Source organism: Lacerta agilis, chromosome 3, assembly GCF_009819535.1.
Source record: "Lacerta agilis isolate rLacAgi1 chromosome 3, rLacAgi1.pri, whole genome shotgun sequence".
Lineage (NCBI taxonomy): Eukaryota > Metazoa > Chordata > Lepidosauria > Squamata > Lacertidae > Lacerta > Lacerta agilis.
In genome coordinates, this window is record NC_046314.1 from 81944553 (window position 1) to 81966400 (window position 21848).

The following is a 21848-nucleotide window of genomic DNA, read 5'->3' on the forward strand; positions in this document are numbered from 1 at the left end:
GAGACATCTGATTTGTTCCTCCTCCCTGGCTATGATCATCTTTGCCCATCACTTAAGCCTTTTTGGGCCATCTTAAGACAAGTCAGCAGAACATGAGAGTTATCAACAGTCTTTTGCAAAGTCTTAAAAAGGCATTGCCTTAGAGTACTCAGGAAAATCTATAAGAATGTGTGAATACTGTAATGAGAACAACTTATTTAAGCCTTACCACCTGTGAAAGAGCTTAGGCCCCATTTATACGAAGGGTATCTGGTGTGATGGTTGTTGCCTCCGTGGTAGTTTCCATTCCAATTGGCATACTCCACACCAGGCATAGGCAACCTTTGGCTCTCCAGATGTTTTGGCCTACAACTCCCATGATCCCTAGCTAACAGGACCAGTGGTCAGGGATGATGGGAATTGTAGTCCGAAACATCTGGAGAGCCGAAGGTTGCTGACCCCTGCTCCACACCCTTGCTTAACAAGCTGTTAAAACAGGGCTGGGAAATTTGTGGTCCTCCTGATATTGGTGAATCTAATTCCCATCAGCCCAAGCCAGTATGGGCAGGGATGATGGGAGTTGTAGTCCAACAACACCTTGGGAGCTGTCACACAGGTGACACATCCTTGTATTAGAGGAACTTTGCCTGGACTCAGCCAGTGTGAGAGCAATGAAGGAGGTGGTGGCAATTGCAAATGTCTAGAAGAAACATGACAAGTGGTTATTTAATTTCCATTTTATACAAATTGCATAATAACATTACTGCTTTCCTGCAGCAGCAACGTGATGAAACTTCAAGCCCTGAGGAGACTGCTTTTGCTGCCTTGAGCAGAAACCAATATGATGCTTTGAGGCGCCTGCGCTCCTACTGGGTCCCCCGGTTTCTCATTCACCACCAGAGGACCAGGCAGCTCAGGTTTGTGTGTTGAGGGATCATGAAATGAACGGCAGTTTGGGGGTGTGGAATGGGTTATTTTTTTCAGCTGCACCAGGCAATAAAATGATATTTCTCTGGCAGCAAAATTCAATAACCAGAGAGACCTTTGACAGGAAGATGAGGTAACGTCTTTTTAGTTTAGAGAAAAGGCAAGTAAGGGGGTCACATGATAGAAGTGTATAAAATTACGAATGGCATGGAGCAAGTGGGTAGAGAAAGGTTTTTCTCCTTCCCTTCTAAACACTAGAACTTGTGGGCATAAAATGAAGCTGAATGTTGGAAGATTCAGGGCAGATAAAAGAAAGTACCTCTTCATGCAGTTAAACTCTGGAACCACTCCCACAGGGGAGCTTTAGGATTAGACAAATTCATGGAGGATAATGGCTACCAATGGCTACTAGCCATGATGGTTATGCTCTGCCTAAATAGTCAGAGGCAGAAATGCTTCTGAATGCCAGAATTCAGAGGAGATAGTGATGTTGTGCTCAGGTCCTGTTTGCAGGCTTCCCACAGGCACCTGGTTGGCCACTGTGAGAACAGGATGCTGAAATAGATGGGCCATTGGCCTGATCCAGCAAGCTCTTCTTAAGTTCTTATGGGAGATCTAGGGCAGGTAAACGGGAGCTTGGATTATTGCACAGAATCATTGAGTTGGGAGGGAGGCCAAAGGGTAATCTAACCCAGTCTCCTACCAATGCAAGGAACTCCCGATTTCACTAAAGGAGGGATGGGGAACCTCAGGCCTCAGGGCCAAATGCAACCCTCCATGCTTCTCTGCCTGGCCCTTGGGACTCTCCCAATGCCACACCTCTCACCAGCCTTGCTTTCCACCTTCCTTGGGTGCTCTTGCCAAGCTGCAGTGTGCCCTTGAACTCCGGCAATGTCTCTTGCTTACCTAGTTGAAGGCCAGAGAGGGATGTATGAAGAAACTAGCCTTCTGTACAAAAGGTAAAATTCACATTCATTGTTACATATTAACAGCTGCTACATTGAACATTTAAACGTGATCTTCATGTGGTGACTGTAATGTGCAAATTGGCTCCTCAGGGCACTTGCATTCTGTTTGTCTTCCTCAAGCTAAGGAGTTTGCTGATGTCCTGTCTTCTCCCTCTCTTTTTTCAAATGGGGAAACTGGAATGCTGTTTGTTGGCTCAAAATAATGCCAGCCTATTTATGTTAACACTTCTGAATGCTTGGGCTCAGTTCAGGCTTCCCAATCGACAAGGAGCTCTTCCCGAGTACTGACTTCCTGTCCACTCTTAACATGGCGGCATCACTTCCTGTTGTGGATGACCAAAGGGACACAATGAGAAATGAAGACTCGAGAATGGTGTGCGTACCAAACCTTTAAAATCACAGAATGCTTGGTTCTGTTTCATTTCTGACCTATACTGTTGTCCTGTGCTCATGAATAACTCTCTTGATTTAAGATATGCTGGTAGATTTCTCCCTGCAACCCTCCCCCGCTCCTCTAGCAGTTTGATCATCCCACGGTCTGTAATTGACTATCTAAATTAATGTGACTTAAAATTAAGGTGACCTGATATTAGGGACTTGTGGGAAACTCGCATGAGAATTTGGGGTGAGGTGGGGGTGGGGCTGGCAGCCAGGTCTCTTTAAAGTAGGGGGGTGGGGAAGCTGTGCCCCCAGATGTTGCTGGACCACAACTCCCATCATTCCTGACCATTGGCCATGCCAGCTGGGATTGTTGGGAGCTGGGATTCAATCACATCTGGAGAGCTACAGATTCCCAATACATGCTTCAAGGCTTTCACTGGTAGTCATGGTGACCAAGTATGTATTTTGGGTAACTCTGCTTCATCAAATAAGCTGAGTTTCAGAACGGCCTTGGAGAATCTGGACACAGTTCTAGCCCTTGCTCCACTGCATCTAGCAGTGAGGCCCTGAAGGAACATTCAACTCTTTGCTACGGCTGTGATATCTGTCCATCTTTGCTTCAGCAATTTAGGAGGAACAGGAAAAGTGGAATTGGTCCAACCAAGCAGTTGGACCTCCCAGCAGACCCCTCTGAAACACTGATGACCACCCGATTTCTCCAGGTATTGATGTGTGACCTGGGGGATGGTGACGGCTTTCTTCACTACTTGACTCGGTGAGTTATGCTTTTCTAAGCAGTCTGAACATTTACTGTTCTTTGTCGGTGTGTGTGTGTGTGTTGCTTCCTACCTGTGACCCAAGGGAGGATATACTTGTGGGGAACGACTTTGCAGCCTTGTGCAGACCAGATGCCTCCTTGTATCCCTGGTTTTATTGGCGGCATTTTTCCAATTCTCCATTAAGCTAAGGGAGGCAGCCTTCCTGGTTTACCCTTCAGGTTTGAGGATCCTCAGAAGACCCATAACCTGCTGCTGTGGAGGAAGCTGAAGCTCTATGAGGCTGCATGGGCGCAGGAGGCAAGCCAGTCAGAAATTCACCATACTGCTTGGCAGATTTTTCGGACATTTATGGCATCTTATGCGGGCTGCAACACAGGTGAGCTATCCAGGAATGTGGAGCAGCATTTGTTACCTCTGCTCTGTCATATGACTCTGAGGTGGCAGGAACCTAGGTCTGTTAGGAATGAGAACCCTTTGATCTGTTGAGGGCCACATTCCTTCAGGGTTTATCTCTCTCTCTCTCTCTCTCTCTCTCTCTCTCTCTCTCTCACACACACACACACACACACACACGAAGGAATTTGAGAGGGGTGTTCCAAAGAGAGAAATAGCAGGCCTGCAGCATACACAGAACTGTTAACACTGAGGCAGCATATACACCAAATTATTAAAGCAAACACCTTTTCCCCAAAACCTGGGGATTGTAGTTTGTTAATGGTGCTGGGGATTGTAGTACTGCACGGGGAAACTTGGTGTCTAAGTAATAGCTTGTCCAAAGAACTATCATAGCAAATCTGCACTTTGAAGACGGGGGTCTTGTGTTCTGATTCTTCTTTCCTTACAGGGCTTAGCTCCCTTATACTGGAATACATCCAGTATCTTGAGAGGATGCTTTCCTTTGGCAGTGAAGACCTGAAGCCTTCCACTTTTGAACCAGTGGTTCCCTATATTCTGGCTGTTCTGGATGAGATGTGGCTCCATTATCTTCGCCATGAAGTCACAACTTTCCTTGAGTGAGTCCCAAGCTGTCCTACAATATCCCACCATGTAAGATGGTGTAGTGAGTTTAAATCCAGTTGTTGCTTTATTAACAAAATGGGTTTTGAGAGTCAATAAAGAGTAGTAGTAGTAGTAGTAGTAATAATAATAATAATAATAATAATAATAATAATAATAAATTTATTTATACCCCGCCCATCTGGCTGGGTTTCTCCAGCCACTCTGGGCGGCTTCCAACAGAACATTAAAATGCAGTAATCTATTAAACATTAAAAGCTTCCCTAAACAGGACTGCCTTCAGATGTCTGGTAGTTGTTTTTCTCTTTGACATCTGGTAGAAGGGTGTTCCACAGGGCGGGTGCCACTACTGAGAAGGCCCTCTGCCTGGTTCCCTGTAGCTTGGCTTCTCGCAGTGAGGGCCCTCGGCACTGGACCTCAGTGTCCGGGCAGAATGATGGGGGTGGAGACGCTCCTTCAGGTATACTGGACTGAGGCTGTTTAGGGCTTTAAAGGTCAGCACCAACACTTTGAATTGTGCTTAGAAATGCACTGGGAGCCAATGTAGGTCTTTCAAGACCGATGTTATGTGGTTTAATTATCCTTTTCCCAGTCAACCAGTGCTCTTTGCAAATAATTTTGAAGCTCTTTGATTGTAAAAGGGGGGAAATTGCCATCTAATTTTCTTTTTTGCAGATACTGTGTACCGAAATCTCATGACGATGACCAAAGTATCATGAGTGAAGGTGATAGAGTGAAACAGGAGGGAAACGAGAGGTAATACAGAATGCAGTGGAAACAAAGGAGCAACTTAGATGCTGAATTCTATTTAGTAGAGGCCTGGATTTACAAAGATGCTGCTTTGTTAGCCTCCGTGCCCTTACAACATTCTAATTCATAATCTAATGAATGAAAAATAATATCTGGGGAGAACAGGGTAACTAAAGTTTTTGGGGTACCAGCAAATGTCTGGATTACCTCTGGGTCTGCTGATAACCCTTCCATTATCAGCAGAAGCTATTAACGGGGCGGTTTTCAACACAATCTAAAATCTATTTCGCTTATTGTGAATTCATTTTCAGTTTATATTTGAGAGAGAGAGAGAGAGAGTTTCATAGGTGTGGAGGAAAGTTTGAAAATACATGTGCAAAACCTGCAAATGAAGCTTGGTCATGGCTACTGAAATGAAAGAGCAGGGTTGACTTTCTCTGCCTGAGCTCTTATCTCCTTGCCAAGATTGCTTTCTCAGGCCATCAGGGCCGTCTTTAGTCAATCTGGCACCCTGGCACGAAGATCCCTCCAGCGCCCCTCGCGCACCGCCGAGCAGGGCCAGGCGGGGACGCCGAACTCGTGCTCTGCTGGTCAGGGCCAGGCATGGTGGCCAGCCAGAGGGCGAGGAGGGGCGGGTGCTTGGCCAAAGCGGCGGCACAGTGCTGCCGTCCAAGGAGCCCTGGCTGCAGCGCCGACGGGAGGCTCACCGACGGCCTCCCTGCATCTGCAGCCCGAGAAGAGGTGGGCAAGAGCGGCACTGCCAGCGGGGCTGGGGGGCACAGGCGTCCTCCTCAGGCCGTGGCGCCTTGCGCCAGTAGCCTCAATGGCTAAGACGTCCCTGCAGGCCACCTCCACCCTTCTTTTGACCTTTCCAACCTCACTTAGTGCCCAGATGAAACCCAAAGTACTGCAGTCCGTTTACATTTTGCAAAAAAATAATAATGCATCATTCTTTGGTGATCTGGGTCTGGGTGATTTATTCTTAAAATGGAATTTGCATTTCATTGGTACACCTCTGGAATATAGGTTTTTGCCCCCCAAGTCCTCTGAGTAATAAATATTTATGGGCTAATGCTTTGCGAGCAGGGAGGCTTCATATCGTGAAGCTGTGATTCCCGAGCCCTGCAATGATCCTCATTTGTGTGGCCCTTCCTGCAGGATAAAGAAACGGAGGCAGAATGCGTGGCCACATCAAGACCAAAAAGACAGAGGGAGACACATGAAAAGGAGCAGGAAGAAGGCAGCCATGACATCTCGCTGCACAGGAAGTGTTGCTGAGCAAGAGACAACTGGAGAGAGGTCACCAAGCCCTCAAGATGTGCCCATCCCTCAAAATGCACTGGACCTGCTCAGCAACGCCGTTGTTTTAAATGTTTATAGGAAGGTGGCTCAAAATTCAGGATGTGGCGCTGCAAAGGATTCTGGGACTGCTCCAGGAAGTGGAGGCTTGCCAGGATGCTGCCCAGATTGAAAAGCGCCTGGGCTGTGTGACAAGACTTCTAGAGATCTGGGAGAAGCCGGGGGCTGTGGGATCAAGTGCCTGCTTCCCAGAAGAGCTGAAGATGAGGTTAAAGAAAGAGGTAGCCCGGGGAGGGATAAGTGACTCCAGTTGGAAGGAAACCCGACTCTCTCTGCATTCCTTTCTGGCCCCTGCTTTTGAGCAGTTCTGGGATGAAGTGAGTGAGGGGCTGAGGAAGCATGGGGTGCAGCCCGCCGAGATCCCAGAGGAGCGCTGGGGCAAGCTGGAGCCGTTCCTACACTCCATTGCCGCCAAAGTGGCTCTCAGGCGTTTAAAGAGCCAGAAAGCTCGCGGTGGATCAGCAGCCACAGCTCAGCCTGTGAAGGGGGACAAGACTTCTTTCTGGCAGTCCCTAAGGGAAGCCGCAGAGGGCTGGCCCACCATCGAGATGCTCCATTTCCTCAAACACCTCCAGGGGCATGGCCCCCCTGTGCTGGAGAGCGGCCTCCATTTTCTACTGGAGGTGCAGAAATTCAAGAACGCCCACCACGCCTGGCCTGACATGGCTCTTCTGAAGAAGAAAGTCCATGTGATACGCGACTGTTTTCTCAACTCTCAGATTGAGCCCCGGCTACAGGTATGACACCTTTCCTGGACAAGGGGCAGACAGCAAGTGTGACAGGAATACATCCTGCGGGAAAAGGCCAAGGCTCCCTATTTTATACCTCCGAACAACAGTGTGGCAAGGGAGCAACACCTGCTGTATTTTTTTCTTCCTTGAGGCTGCTCCTAAAGGAGTAAATTTGGGGAGGGAGGTGCATTCAAAGAGCTGTTTGACAGTGGACCGGACTTCCTAGGGAGGCAATGGGACTCTCCTTTCTTGGGGGTTCTTAAGTAGAGGTTGGATAGCCACCTGCCATGTATGATGAGTGGTTAAGAGCGGTAGACTCATTATCTGGGGAACCGGGTTCGCGTCTCCACTCCTCCACATGCAGCTGCTGGGTGACCTTGGGCTAGTCACACTTCTCTGAAGTCTCTCAGCCCCACTCACCTCACAGAGTGTTTGTTGTGGGGGAGGAAGGGAAAGGAGAATGTTAGCCGCTTTGAGACTCCTTCGGGTAGTGAAAAGCGGGATATCAAATCCAAACTCTTCTTCTTCTTCTATGATCTAGTTGAAATTCCTGCATTGCAGGGGGTTGGACTGGATGACCCTCAGGGGTCCCTTCCAACTCTACTGTTCTATGATTCTGTGAAACTCTTACCTACCACACAGTCACACATCTTCATGACCTGCTTGTGGGCTTTCTGGCTGTCCGCTGTGGAAACAGCATATTAGATTACATGGGCTGATCCACTGGTGCTTTTCTTATTATTTTATAAATACTGCCTATAGGCTGCACAATGTCTTAAACCAAGGACCGCCAGTCATTTTAGGCCCTAGGCCCATTTCGATTTTTGACGAAGTGCTGTGGACACCCTTCCTCTGGTCACTTCTCTCCTGGATTAGCTCTCCCCTGCCCTCACTCCAAGAGAGACAGATAATAGATAGAATACACACACACAAACCCTTTGTTTTCCCAAGGGATACATGTAAAATCAGATCTGGTAGAATTGGTCTGAGCCTTGGATTTCACACAGAGCTGAAAAGAGGAAGTGAGACAGAGTGTCACTCTTCCAACTTTCTTCTTCAGCTCGGTGTACTTTTCAAGGGAGAGAGAAAAAATAAACTAACACCAAGGTTAGAAAAGTGACCAAACGGGCAGGTGGTGAGATCAGAGGCTTTGTAGACAGAAAAGAAGACATCAAGATCACCATCATGCTCATGCACATTGGCGAGCCCTATCTTGAAGACGGGGAACTGAACTTCGTTGGTCTCTAAGGTGCTACTGGAAGGAATTTTTTTATTTTGTTTTGAATAAATGCAAATGATAATTCGCAACAGCTTTTATTCAGCCTTTCCTCAGGCACCTGAGATTTCACTAGGTTTTGTCCAGATTTTTATCTAGCCATAAGGACTAGAAACTTGCTTTCAAAGAGTGATTCTCAGGATGCTGAATTCAGCTGCCAGTACAGTATCATACTTTTTGTAATGCCATCACAGAGGATCACAACATATGTTCTGTCCGAAACTGGCTGTGTAATGCTTTCATGTGTGCTTGTTAGGATTAGCTAATTTCGAAGCAGTTTCCACCACTGATTTTTATAGCTAATGCTCAAAGTGTATTTTTTAATAAGGCCAAATAAGAGACAAATAAGAGAAGGAACTACAGCACATGTGGTTTTCAGGACTGCAGTACCTCAAGGACCACCTTTCCGTATGAACCCCCCTGGACACTGCAATTATCATCTGAAGCCCCTTTGTGTGCTTCCTCCATGAGAGGTCCAGAGGGTGGCAACCATAGCTGTCAACTTTTCCCTTTTCTTGCAAGGAATCCTACTCGGAATAAGGGAATTTCCCTTAAAAAAAGGGAAAAGTTGACAGCTATGGTGGCAACACAAGAATGGGCCTTCCCTGCAGTGGCTCTTTGTGGAATGCTATCCCCAGGGAGGTTCGCCTGACACCTTCATTATACACCTTTAGGCATCAGGTTTCTCTTCAACCAGGCCTTTGTCTGATTAACATCCATACCCCTTTGAAATGTGTTTGTGGGAGGCGGGGGGGGGGGCGTTATTGCTTTGCTTTGCTTTTTAAAATTGTTTTTATTACGTATTTTGTGTTTTTATCTTGCATTTTTATGCCGTGAACTGCCCTGGATCTACTGATGAAGAGCGGTATACAAATTTAAATAAATAAATAAAAGCTAGTAGCTTTGGCAAACTAGTTGTTGGTGTTGCCTGCAGATCAGTAATTCCAAAATAATTAAATCCTATTATCAGTCTCCTGCCAGCAGAATAAATCTCAGCTTCTCACAGTCCCTGACTCATTGTATCTGGGGAATGCCTTGCCTGAGCGCAGCTGCTGCCTCTCAGCATTCGGGCAGAGAAACCAGATTATACCCAAACAGAGGCCAGAGTAGTACGAAAATGGTGTGAGTGAGAGCACACACGCTTGACCTCAAATTAGCTTCTGCTTTATTCTGCTGTTGGGAGAGCCGTGGGCAGGGAGGATGTTTCCTGTGGGTTATCTTGACATGCTTCCAAATCCAGGATGCTGAATGTTTGCTTCTTGCCCTCCAGGTTGCAGTGGATACTCGGAGGCTGGGGAGAGCTATCCGGGCAGCTGAACAGGCCGTCCAGGAAGAGATTCCAGTACCCCTCCAAGCTTGTTTGATGAGTTGAAGGATTCAGTCTTTAATATTCTGCTCCCGTACTGGGCCGCTTTCCAAAAACACTGGCTCAAGCAGTCCCTGCAAGCGCACAAAAAGCCCCAGGTGGGTTTATTTCACTTGGAAAGCAGAAGAAAATGGCAAATGTCCATGCAGAGATCCTGCCATTGGTGGGTGGGTGGGTGCACATTAACATAGGCAATCCCTGTGGCAAAACATGTTTTGCGCTCCTGATTGATGTGTGGGGAAAATAAGTGCAATTGTGTAGCACTAATGCAAAATATACATAAAATCCTAGCTTCAGTCTCTCCATTGGAAGGATCTCACAAGTGGCAACGCTGGAAAAGACCTCCAACAGAGGCAGCAGATGGCTGGCTACTGCCACGGTAAACGGGCCTGGTCTTGGTAGCCCATTAGTCCAATTCAATCTTAGAAAAATGCTTCAGCCTCCTGGCAGAAAGCCCACAAGGCTCCCACTTTCAATACAGTAAAAGTGCAAATCAGCTCTGGCCAGTTTCTGACTTTGTCTTTGTCTTAGGGCACAGTGTGTTTCATGGAACAGGGAGTAAAGGTTGCACAGTAAAAGCTCTCCAGAGTAACACACGTGTTTTAGCAGTACATCACACTGAGAGAAGACACAGCTTTGATAGGTCTTCCCTCTCTGCAGTGTTGAGAAATCAGCTTCTCCTCCAGAAGAGGCGGGCCATGCTCGAAAAGGTGCAAGGGCCACCAACACAGCTTCTTCAACTGCCACCGCTCCAGCGGCCCAGGGAAGTCCAGCAAAGCAGGGGTCAGGAGGGTTTTACTTACACCTTCTCCATCAGCAAAGGCCTCACGCTACAGGTCAGTATGCGCCATTGCACTCTTGCTGATCAGAAGGTCGGTGGTCCGAATCTCCGTGATGGGTTGAGCTCCCATTGTCGGTCCCGCTCCTGCCAACCTAGCAGTTCAAAAGCACGTCAAAGTGCAAGTAGATATAGTACTGCTCTGGTGGGAAGGTAAACGGTGTTTCCGTGCACTGCTCTGGTTCGCCAGAAGCAGCTTAGTCATGCTGGCCACATGACCCGGAAGCTGTCTGTAGACAAATGCCAGCTCCCTCAGCCTATAGAGCGAGATGAGTGCTGCAACCCCCGAGTCGTCCGCGACTGTCAGGGGTCCCTTTACCTTTAGCTTCTCCATCAGCAAAGGCCTCATGTTACAGGTCAGTATGCACCATTGCACTCTTTACCATTCCCTAGGATTCAGTGGCTTAGAATCTGGCAAGAGTGTTTGCTTTTCCCTGCTAAGTGACACAGGCTGATATTCCCACAAGCTGCTTCTCATCTAAAAGTAGTTCCTCCTCTGCAGCCACTCAGAGCATCACAAGACAAAGCTATCACCAAATTTGGTACAGCCAAGAATTGTGATAACAGCTCCTGGGTGTTGCACAAACAACCGTAACCAGCAGCTTCTGTTGCTGTAGCTGAGAGTTATGCTGCCACCAACTTAAGTTTTTTTTTTTCTTTTACACCCAGATGACTATGCCTGGGAGCCTGTTGCAAATGCAGTCTCTGGTTCGTTTCCACGCTCAAAGGGTGCATACGCATGCCAACAATAGATATAATAATGGTAGTATTTGTTACCTTTGGGGTTAAATAGAATGTAACAGAATAGCTGAAAATGTAAACAGTTCATTACAGGCTTTATATGGGTTTGGCAGAATGGCATCAAAAGCAAGAAATTACAACAAGCAGTCTTGGAAGCAATGTATAGGACCACTTGCTGGAAAGTTTATCTGTGAATATGTCACTATTCAAGGAAGATTTTAGTCCCATGAGCCTACACTAGAGAGCAGGAGCAGATGAATTGAGTTGATAATCTCTCAGAATGCCTACTCTCTGTTGTTGTTGTTTTTGGCCTCATAACCTGGTCTTTTTGACAACATTTTTACATACACAATAGTAAAAGGTAAAGGTAAAATGTAAAGGGACCCCTGACAGTTAAGTCCAGTCGCAGACGACTCTGGAGTTGCGGCGCTCATCTCGCTTTACAGGCCGAGGGAGCCGGCATTTGTCCGCAGACAGTTTTTCTGAATCATGTGGCCAGCATGACTAAGCCACTTCTGGCGAAACCAGAGCAGTGCACGGAAACGCCATTTACCTTCCCACCGGAGCGGTACCTATTTATCTACTTTTTGGCGTGCTTTCAAATTGCTAGGTTGGCAGGAGCTGGGACCAAGCAACGGGAACTCACCCTGTTGCAGGGATTCAAACTGCTGACCTTCTGTTCGGCAAGCCCAAGAGGCTCAGTGGTTTAGACCACAGCGCCACCCACGTAACTATATGCAATAGAAGTCATCTTTAATGGGTTGTAGTTCTGCAGAGAATACCATGATCTGTAAATGACCCAACACTCAGCAAGTGTCTGAAAAACCTGGAATTCCTTGTTGTAGAGTAGGGATTATAACAACATCTGCAGGTCCAAGGGTGCCCCATCCCAGTTGCAGGGAGTTGAATTTTGGTGGGCTAAAAGCTTGTGTGTGCCAACTAGGTATTGCCCTGCAGTTGTTGCAGAAACACTGATGCACCCCAGTGCCACTTTAGGCTAGAAAATGATAATATGCTAATACAGTAACTCCTTTTCTTCTTAGGGCATAAGCAAAGAACTCATGAGTCACAGCAAGACTAGCTCTTCTGGGTTTCAAAACAGGAAGAGGTCAACTGGATTTCAGTTTCCCTCACTTCCCAATTTGCCGGTGCTCACTTGACCATGAAAGAAGGTACCACCATTATTCAGATCCCAAGACTTTGCATGAATGCTGAGTGGCAGCCAGAAGCCACTATGGAGAATTTTAGAATGATTTCCCCAGAAAATGCTAGCTTGATGTAACAGAGGGGCACCCAAGAGCAAATTCACAGCCAGGAGGTTGCGCAGATGAGAACATGTATGTGTTGCATGCACACATCTACTCCTTGCTGTTGGCCAGGATGATATCACAGAAAATGTAACACTTGGAGACAGTTGAAAATGGGACAAAATAAAGATTAAGTAGCAGCAATAGGTTTCATTTTAATTATGCAATTAACAGTTTGTTGGTCACAAAACTTTTTTTTCCTATTAGGTCAAAAGGTTACTATGCATTTTGGGGAAATTATAGTAAGATTCAGAGTCTCAAAGATGACTTTTGATGATGAAAGTTATCTAGGCAATATAGAAACAATGATTTGTGTAAAGTAGATTTCCTTAGTAGAAACTCTATATTGAGAGAATTTCCTGATCAAAAGATCTGCATAAATAACACAGTACAGGGCTGAAACCTCTGTTGCTAGACTGCTGAACAAACATATATGCACAGTATGGTAGCCTTACACTATGCTGGAATAAGCTCCTTTGAACATTATAGGCCTTGGTCTCCTGGGAAAAAGAGCCCATCTTTCTTCATCCCCAACTGAATCATGAGCCTGCCTCTCTGCTATTCATTACCGTAATGGCAATACTGTGGTTACTTTCCTCTCACCAGGGTGCCCTCAGCCCCATTGATGGGCAGATTCATTATGTCACTGTCTGCTACCTTCCTCTGCATTTATGGGACAGCCTTGCTCCTCACACACCATTATCTGCAGATGCAATAATAATGTTTCATGAAGGACCAGATGGGCAAGGCCACCTCAATATTGCAAAAGAAGCTGCTTAGCCAATGTAGACAGTTCTTGTTAGCAGCCACAGCCAAGCAACTGTCCCATCTCTGTGTTCTTGCACAGACATGATGACATGTTGACCTTGCAAGCAGGAATCAGAGTTTGCTCTTTGCATATTCCAGAGCTGCCGTCAGAACTCCTTGCAAGTCACTGGTTGTCCCGCTGCCCTTGGCTACAACTCCAGAACCACCTGCCTTGCCTCCCATTTGAGTGCAGACAGCCAGGGCCCAGTCAGCAGCAGAAAACACTGGCAAGGAACTCTGGGGAAGAAGACCAAAAATGGAAAAATTAGCTGAACTGCCAGTAATAGCCCAGAAGAGCAAATATCTAGGCAACTTGGTGTTATTCATTCCAATTCTGGAATTTTGTTACTCATGATAGACTGGCAACATTACAGGTGCAAAACCTTCCATTCACAGAATGTGCAAATTAATGGATTCAGTCTTAATGCATTCACTGCACACATGCAGAACCTGTATCTAATACAGAAATTTGCATGCAGAAACTTTAGATTTCCTTAAAGTCAAAGCATGGGGTTTAAATGTCCTCTGCCATGACCATGATTTCTTGCACCTCTATGGTTGTCTAATTCCAACCTCTATCCTCCTTTTTGCAATTTCTCCCATTTATGCCAAGTACAGAATTTGTTTTTCCTTGGTTCTGAAACCTTATCTAGACCCTGTCAAGGAAGCAGCATCAAGCAGTGGGCTTTGTGTTTTCTATTTATTCAAACTGTTTTGGCAATGACCATTTGCAATGGTTTTTCCACCACTTAATGAAAGTACAAGCGCCGAAATTCAAAACTTGGGTTCTGCAATAGGAAACAGTTATGAGGCTCCTGCGTTCTATGTTCCAGAGAACAGCGGCAGCTATTAGCCAAGGGGCAGGATCCTGCTTACCTTGGATACCTGGCAGGCGCAGAACACCTGGCCAGAAGCTTGTGGACTTAGCAACATCACTGAGGACCCTGGTACCTTGTCACATAACTGGTTGACCACTTTCATCAGGACCTAGAAAGAGCATAAGTTAAAATAAAAGTCCTTCTGTTTGCTACACTGAAATGCTCCCTCAAAGACCTGCAATGCTATACTTAACCTTCTTAATCAAAATTGTATATATGAAAAACCTCTGGAATTTTAAAGTGTATTTTGATGTTCTGAAGTGTTTCAGGTACACTTTGGGCAGCCTATGGGTAAATGGATGATAATAGATGCAAAAAAGGAACTTGTACTGGTTATGGGGAAAGAAAGGGAGAAATTCTCTTCAACAAAAATCTTCAGAGCAAGCCAGCAAGCCCACCCTCAATGGATGCCCAATTTGCTGAGCAGCTCAAGGTCTACATTTTCTCCGGCCTTCCAAAATCCTTACAGTATCATCAACTGAGAGAGATGAGCTCAAGGAATGATCTGCCACAACAGGACAAATTCAGCTTGGCCATTGTTGCCTGTTACCCTTGCTTTCCAAAAGAAATGCACAACTGGTAGAAACTTACTGAGGGCGACTCAACAGGGATGGTATCTATGATGAATGGCTGGTTGGAATACTTTGCTAGCAGATCATCTGCTTTCTCTGCAGCCTGGGGAAAGGGAAAAGAATGCAGTCAGCAGTGCACTGTGTAGCAGACATAAAATTTGTGCCATAGGGGAGGAAATGTTTCCAAATACACATCCACATCTCTGCCAAGCACCATTTAAAAAAATGATGCCCAGGGGAAATGTTTGCTTTGCCCACAGGAGCCATTCCTAGCAACAATTTACCTAGGTATCTTAAGGGGGGTGGGGTAGGAAAATTTAGCACCCATTTACACCTTGGCTTCTTTAATGAAGCTGCACTTATTTGACCAAAACCATTGCCAAGTTTGGTAAGGACTGCTCTTCTCCTTCAATACAGAGCTTATTTAGGAATTTTCCTAAAATTTTAATGTTGCTCCTTTTAATGAGTACTATCTAACTGTTCTGGCTGGGAAATTAGATTTGAAACATGCAGGCAGTATATGTAAAAGATTTCAGTGTCCAGGGGTTAGAGGAACCAATCCTGCTCTTTCTGCTTCAGGCTCATGGCATGCCCAGCTTCCATTTCACTACAGCTTTCTTTCCTCTCAAGAGAGCAAGCGTCCATTCTGAAAGAGCACTAGATTTGGCAGAATCTCCAGGATCAGAAGAGATGTAAAACACTCAACTTAAGCAAAAAAATTCAAGTTTATAAATGTGAATTATTATTATTATTATTGCATAAATTTGTTTGCAAAAAAAAATTGAATTGGGTTTTCTTAGTGCAAATGTTAGGCTTTTTAGATACAAAAGAGTGAAGAGTTGGTACACAGCAAGCAGCGTGCCAGACTCTCCGTTCATTTCTCCCTGACACGCACACCCTGCCTCTCAACTGTGGCAAAGGGAAAGCCAACCTAGCTCCAGGAAGCTTCCTTCCTTCGTGTATGCTAGAAAGAACACTCAGTTCTGTCACTTGCTCTGGGTCTTCAGAGCTTGAGGGGAACTGTGCTTGGGAGCCATTCATCAGGGAGTGGACTAAGGTTGCTTTAAAAGCAATTGATTTAGAACATTGGATAACAGAGCTGCTTAGAGTTCTTTTTCTTATAGAAAAGTTTGGCAATAAATTCACTCCAAGCTTTCCCATACTTCTGTCGGGCCTGCAGATTATAAGGCTGATCTGCTGCAGGATTCTTACCAGTTTGATTTCCAGTTTTCTAACTGCGGTGTTGGCTGTTCGCTGCAGCGTTTTAAGAGTAGCCTGCAGCTCTCTCTTCTGCCACTGAGGTATTGTGGTACTGTCCACAATCTGCAAAACAAATTGGCTCTGTTACCTGTACTTGCTTGTGATTGCGGGGGAGGGGGAGTAATGAGAAGGTGCTCCAGGGATGCAGCTGAAGAGAGGAATTTTGAATGAAATGACCAGAAGAATGAGGCCTGTCTCCTAGCAAGAGAGCCTTAATTATGGCTAGCCCTTTGGATGTGATGGACATGCATGCAAAGTATGAACCATGTAGTGCATTGCAGTGGTGTGAACTGCTTCTGCCAGAGCTCTCCAATACTGGAGCTGTGCTCCTGTTACTGGTCATTATTTTATTTAAAAATTAAGGGAAGGGAGGATAGGACAATGGCAGAAGTCACTTAGACGAAAGAGGAGAGGAGGAGGAGGAAGAAAAGACCATGAAAGAAGTATATACTTCTGATTTCATCAAATATTATCCCTAGTATCTCCCCAAAATACTGGTGCTATAAAAAAACTTAAGGGCACATTGGTGGTGGGAGTATTATTCAGTGACAGCTATGGTGTTCCTAGAAATTAAATTTAATATAACAAAATAAGATTATTTTTTAACTACATTTATATACACCATTCTCACAGAATTGTTGAAAAATTGACTAAAAATAAAAGTGCACTAGAGGATAAACAAAAATTCATATGCAACTACTTGGCAAAAATTATTTTGTATATAAATGATGGTAACAATGTTCAAATGACTCCTGTGAAATACGCTACTATTTGGAATCCTTACTAAGTTTTCAGCTTCAAGTGAGAATTTCTTTTTTTTTTTTAAAATAGCTTTATTTAATTTCAAACTTATAAAATACAACCATATCAAACCAACCAATAGAAACAAATAAACAAACAAACAAAAACAAAAAGCATATAATCTACACATAGTAATCCACAAAAATAATATATGAAAAAATAACACATGGAAAAAAAGCAAATAATTACAAATAACGATTAAAAATTGGCTTCCAATTGTCTGTATATCGATTCCCTTAATAATAATAAAAACTTGCTATACTTTATACAATAATTGAAAAATAAATAACTAAATAAATAGCTCACATTTTAATATAAATCTCCCCACATATATCTCAATCTAAGCAAATCACCAAATCCGTTTTACACCTTTTTTCAGATAGTCCTTCACATATTTCCACTCAGCCTTAGATCTTTGTTTTGATATTTCAAATTGCTACCATCATCTTAGCCAAATTCATGGTAACAATGTTCAAATGACTCCTGTGAAATACGCTACTATTTGGAATCCTTACTAAGTTTTCAGCTTCAAGTGAGAATTTCATAAGACCTTGAGGACAGTATTTTAATATACTTTTTAAAGCAAATCTTTTTTAAGAAAAAGAATGTTACTACCCTCCAGCATAAATAACTATTGTTTTTCCCCCACAGGGATTGTGAATGAAATGACCCAAATGTGTATTTTTTTGGGGTGTGTGTGTGCTGTATTTAGTTTTCATTCAATTGTGTGTTTTTTCTTTATTTTTTATTATGTCACTGCATTATATGCTCTTGATTAAATAAAAAGAAATACCAATTAAAAAACAAAAACCCAAAACCCAAAGTGGAGGATAGGCAGTGTTTTATTTCTATTGCGCAGGGCCACGCAGATGGGCTTGGGGAGGGTTGATAAAACCTCAGCATATTCTTCATTACAGGTTAAATTATCAAAGCACCCAGACACCTCACCCTCTATGCCATGAAACATGGGGCACTTCAGCCAGACTGATACGGTCACTATAAGGTGAAATAAAAGCCTCTTCAGAGAAAGTTAGCCATTATTTCAACTTCAACAGGAACCATAGAACGAGGAACGAGCAGGGAAACATGTCCTCAAGAAGCATTCGAAAACCTTTCTTGGGCCCTTTTTGTGGGGAGGGAGAAAGTACTCACAATAGTCAGCTGGCCAACTTCTTTGGAGAGTCTCTGGGCCTCATCGATCACGGTTCCTCCCAGTTTCACTCGCACCGTGAGGGAGTCCACTTCCTTAGCCAAAGTCTGGCCAGCTTCCCGAGCCTAGGAGAGTAATAAAAATATCTGACACCTTTTGGCAGAAACCATACAAAGGGCAAGAGGTTGTGTCTGCAATTCATTTTTCAACAACATCAAGAGTAAATCGTACATACCAAAGAATTGTACATACAAAGGAAAAAAATGGAAAAAAAGAGAGGTTGTGTTTGCAATTCAAAGGACGTAACCATTTTCAGTCACAAGCCTGCTGGGAGTTTATTTCAGGGGCTAGAGCCCTGGGCATTATGTGACTGCTAATGAACTTTGTTGAGATAGAGATAGTATCTCAAATTATGCTGGATATTTGTCACCACTGATACATGCTGGCTCAGAAACCAAGTGAAAAATAGGGAGGCAGATCCTTTTCAGAAAGTGCTCAGTGACAGAGTGAAATTAAGAGTTATTCCCCCCCAATTTGCCTTTGGGATTATTTGATATACCACACAGGGAGCACACAACCCCCTCAGAAATTGTAGCCTATGGCAAGAGAAAGAGAAGAGCTTTCTATGAAGTCAGTCTACTGGTCCATCTAGCTCAGTACTGACTGACACTGACTGGCAGCAGCTCTTCAGGGCTGCTGACAGGGGTCTCCTCCAGCCCTACCTGGAAGGACCAGGGATTGAACCTGGGACCTTCTGCATGCAATTGTATACTTTGCTGCTGAGCTATGGTCCTTTGATGCTGAGAGCCACCCTGAGAACATGGTTATAGGAAATATATGGTTTTAGGGAGTACACGGCTATAGGGAGCCATGACACACAGAAACACACCCCTTCCTATCCAGGCAAGCAAGAGGGATGACTTCAGTTCAAGGCCACATTCCAGCTAGGCAAAAGGAAGGGGTAGAAAGCAAGGACAGTGAGGAGTCTGGTCTGGGAAGAGTCCCAAGGGCCAGAGAGACCATTAAGCCCCTGGGCCTGAGTTTCCTCAACAGTAGATAAATATTTGTGGCATTCATTCCACAAATTGTGGTTTTGCACAAAGAAAAGGCACACGGGATGATTTTTTTTAAAAAGAGAGGAGCCCTGATGATTCTATTTGTTTTACTGATCTGCTCTTCATCCGATCGGTTCCTATCATAATGAGAAGCTGATCTCATTCCTTCTCATCTGCTAGGCTCCATGCGAACGAAAGATGGAAGGGAGCCAATCCACTTTCTCCAGCTCTGGAGTAAGCTAGTATTTCAAAGATATTGATGGTGCCACCAAATTAGAAAATCAGAGGACAAGAGAAAGTCAACTACTTCTAGACGAGCTTTCCGGTTATATAGTATGCCCGTCAACGCTCCTCAGCAAAAAGCCAGATCCTTTTTTTAAAAAATGAAAAGGAAAAACTTGGGCTGTCACAAATTTCTGCCACACTTTTTATGTGTACTCATAGCAGAAGGTCAAAAGAGTCCAGAATAACCAACTGTGTGAACAAGCCTAGTAGCTGTTGGAGCAGCTTCTTGCTGGAAACCACGGAAAGGGAGGGTGCATTTGTGCTCATGTTCTGCTTGCATCCAGCTGGCCACAGTTAGAACAGGATTCTGGACTAGATGGGCCATTGGCCTGATCCAGCAGACTCTTAGGTCCTTACTTAGGAAGCACCCTAACAGCTTGGTCTTTACCACTCAACTATGCAGTACCGTTTTCTGCATGATTTGTGTGCTACATCTGGGACAAGGATGGGGAACCTGTGGCCCTCCAGATGCCGAGGGAAGGGGGAGAGATTCCATTTCTCATTTCAAATGGTCAGGGAAGATTGTAATCCAGCAACACTAGGGGGCGAGGGAAGAATAAGTTCCACTCCCCTGACCTAGGAACAGTATGCAAATAGCATTCTACAACATCAAAACAGTTGTCCGAATCTGCTCGGACCAACAGAAGAATTAAGCTCCAGTTGCAGGAAATCAGTAGCTGTAAGAGCAGAGCAAGCACAGAATTGCCTACTCCGGCTTCTCGCTGCAATATGTGCTTTGAGTTATCGCCGTAGCTGCTTCCATCTGCTTGGCAAACACAAGTCTGAATGAGAAGCTCCCTTCAGAGATAACATAAAAGGAAGCTGCAGGTGAACATGAACCACTGACACAAAGCTGCCTCGGGTCAGCGCTTTCAGTAATCTGGGCCAGCCTGCCCTGAAGCTTTCTCTCCTCCGTGGCAGGCAAAACCTTGTCAAAAATGTAACAGTGAAGGAGATAACTAGACAAGCAGCACAAGTGCCAGAGCAAAAATACGACTCTCGGGAATAATTTAATCTTTTGCTGCCAACAGCCAAGGGGCAGGCAGAAGATAAGAAACCTAGCAGGCACCTAGGTCCACAGGGCCTTTTTGCTCTGAAGCCACCAGGTGCAGTTAGTGGTCAGCAAGAGCCAGAGCAAAAAAGAAATGACCATCAAAGTTTGAGGGGGTGGGGAAAGAGAGCGAAGAGGGGTCAAGGGAATTGAAGTAAGAGAAGGACAAGGAGTTATTAGTCAAAAGCTAGCTAATGTGGAATGCTATGACCCTGTTTCAAAAAGGAAGTGGAGTACTACAAAAAGCAGCTGTAGAAAAGGATGTTGAAAGAGCTCCGTTTGTGTCTCACGATGTGCTTGCTCAGTCCTGGAAGACATCTCCTTAATGGTTAGAGCCAGAGAGAGACCGTTATGAAGCTTCCAGTAATCAGACAGAGAAGCCTCTTTGCCCTGCAGAGCTCCTTGTTTGTTTATACACTCACTCTGTGGTCTACCCTACTCTACTTGCTGCCCAAACAGAATGACCCCACTTCCTTTCACAATCACAGCCTCCGTCACAATGAATGATAAAGATCATGCAGTGAAGCAGAGCAAAACAGCAGCAGACAACCTGTGCACATCTGCAACATCAGACAAAAGCAATCCAGCCTTACTTGCTTGGCTTGCTCTCTGGTCACTGCAACAATATGGCTGATTCCTTTAACCAGCTGCCGCTCAGAAATGATAGTGAAGTCTTGTACAGCTCCTGTCTGCAGAAGGTGCCTAGACAGGAGAAACAAATGGCAGGTGTCAGCATTGCCATCAAATTCCCTTTTTATTTTGGAAAGGGGTTATAACTCAATGGAAGAGTACAAATGTTGTGTACATAAAGGTTTCGGAGTGAACCCCTACCATCTCTCCCGTTAAAAAGAATTCCTGGTAACAGGTGGGAAAGACCTTCAGGAGAGTCAAGGAAGTCCATAGTGTTCTGAAGAGAGAGCATATCCTGGCATCTCACACCAGCTGTTTACTACATGCAATGTCACAATTGTGCTCTTTGGATTTCAAGTGCTTGCAAGAAACGTACATACTTTATGCTCTCTGATACTCAAGTACAGTGGTACCTCAGGTTACAGACGCTTCAGGTTACAGACTCTGCTAACCCAGAAATATTACCTCGTACTGCACTGCAGTCATTAACAGTCATCAACAGGTTTTCCACACCCATCAGCCAATCACCCATTCCCACCACCCTTCTGAGTAATACCCCTCCTCACTCTCTCACTATATATAAGGGTCTGGTGACTTCTGTTTCAGTGTATCTGAAGAAGTGTGCATGCACACGAAAGCTCATACCAAGAACAAACTTAGTTGGTCTCTAAGGTGCTACTGGAAGGAATTTTTTTTTTTTTTTTACTATGGCAGACCAACACGGCTACCTACCTGTAACTGGTGCTAGGTAAGGTTCTTTTAATCAACAAACAATGCTTGCTGCTTATAAGGTGGTCAAAAATCGTATGTAAAACTGTATCAAAGCAATAATGCAGACACTGGCCTTCCCCTTGGGCCTGAGGACAGCTATGATTAAGGAAGGGGAAAGAGAGCCAGTTCAGAGGTACCCAGTAAAGGGTTGCTGGAAAAGGTTTTTCTT

General features: G+C 44.9%; 2 protein-coding genes across 2 annotated transcripts in view; one reads left to right on the top strand and one right to left on the bottom strand.

Annotated features, from left to right (window-relative positions):
• The first annotated feature begins 2884 nt into the window (after nucleotides 1-2884).
• On the top strand, nucleotides 2885-12468 carry LOC117044119. Its single transcript, XM_033144565.1, is given in 11 exon segments — nucleotides 2885-3030; nucleotides 3253-3410; nucleotides 3879-4047; nucleotides 4727-4807; nucleotides 5960-6190; nucleotides 6192-6897; nucleotides 9438-9507; nucleotides 9510-9602; nucleotides 9605-9631; nucleotides 10194-10369; nucleotides 12156-12468. Coding segments are annotated over 11 exon segments (1902 nt in total). The 5' UTR covers nucleotides 2885-2956; the 3' UTR covers nucleotides 12273-12468.
• Nucleotides 12469-12549: 81 nt separating this feature from the next.
• Nucleotides 12550-21848, bottom strand: part of AARS2 (alanyl-tRNA synthetase 2, mitochondrial) — a 31980-nt gene continuing 22681 nt past the window's right edge. The window contains 6 exon segments of the mRNA XM_033144564.1: nucleotides 12550-13463; nucleotides 14103-14213; nucleotides 14696-14779; nucleotides 15889-15999; nucleotides 17890-18012; nucleotides 20872-20980. Coding sequence (XP_033000455.1) covers nucleotides 13299-13463; nucleotides 14103-14213; nucleotides 14696-14779; nucleotides 15889-15999; nucleotides 17890-18012; nucleotides 20872-20980 — 703 coding nt within the window. The 3' untranslated portion in view covers nucleotides 12550-13298.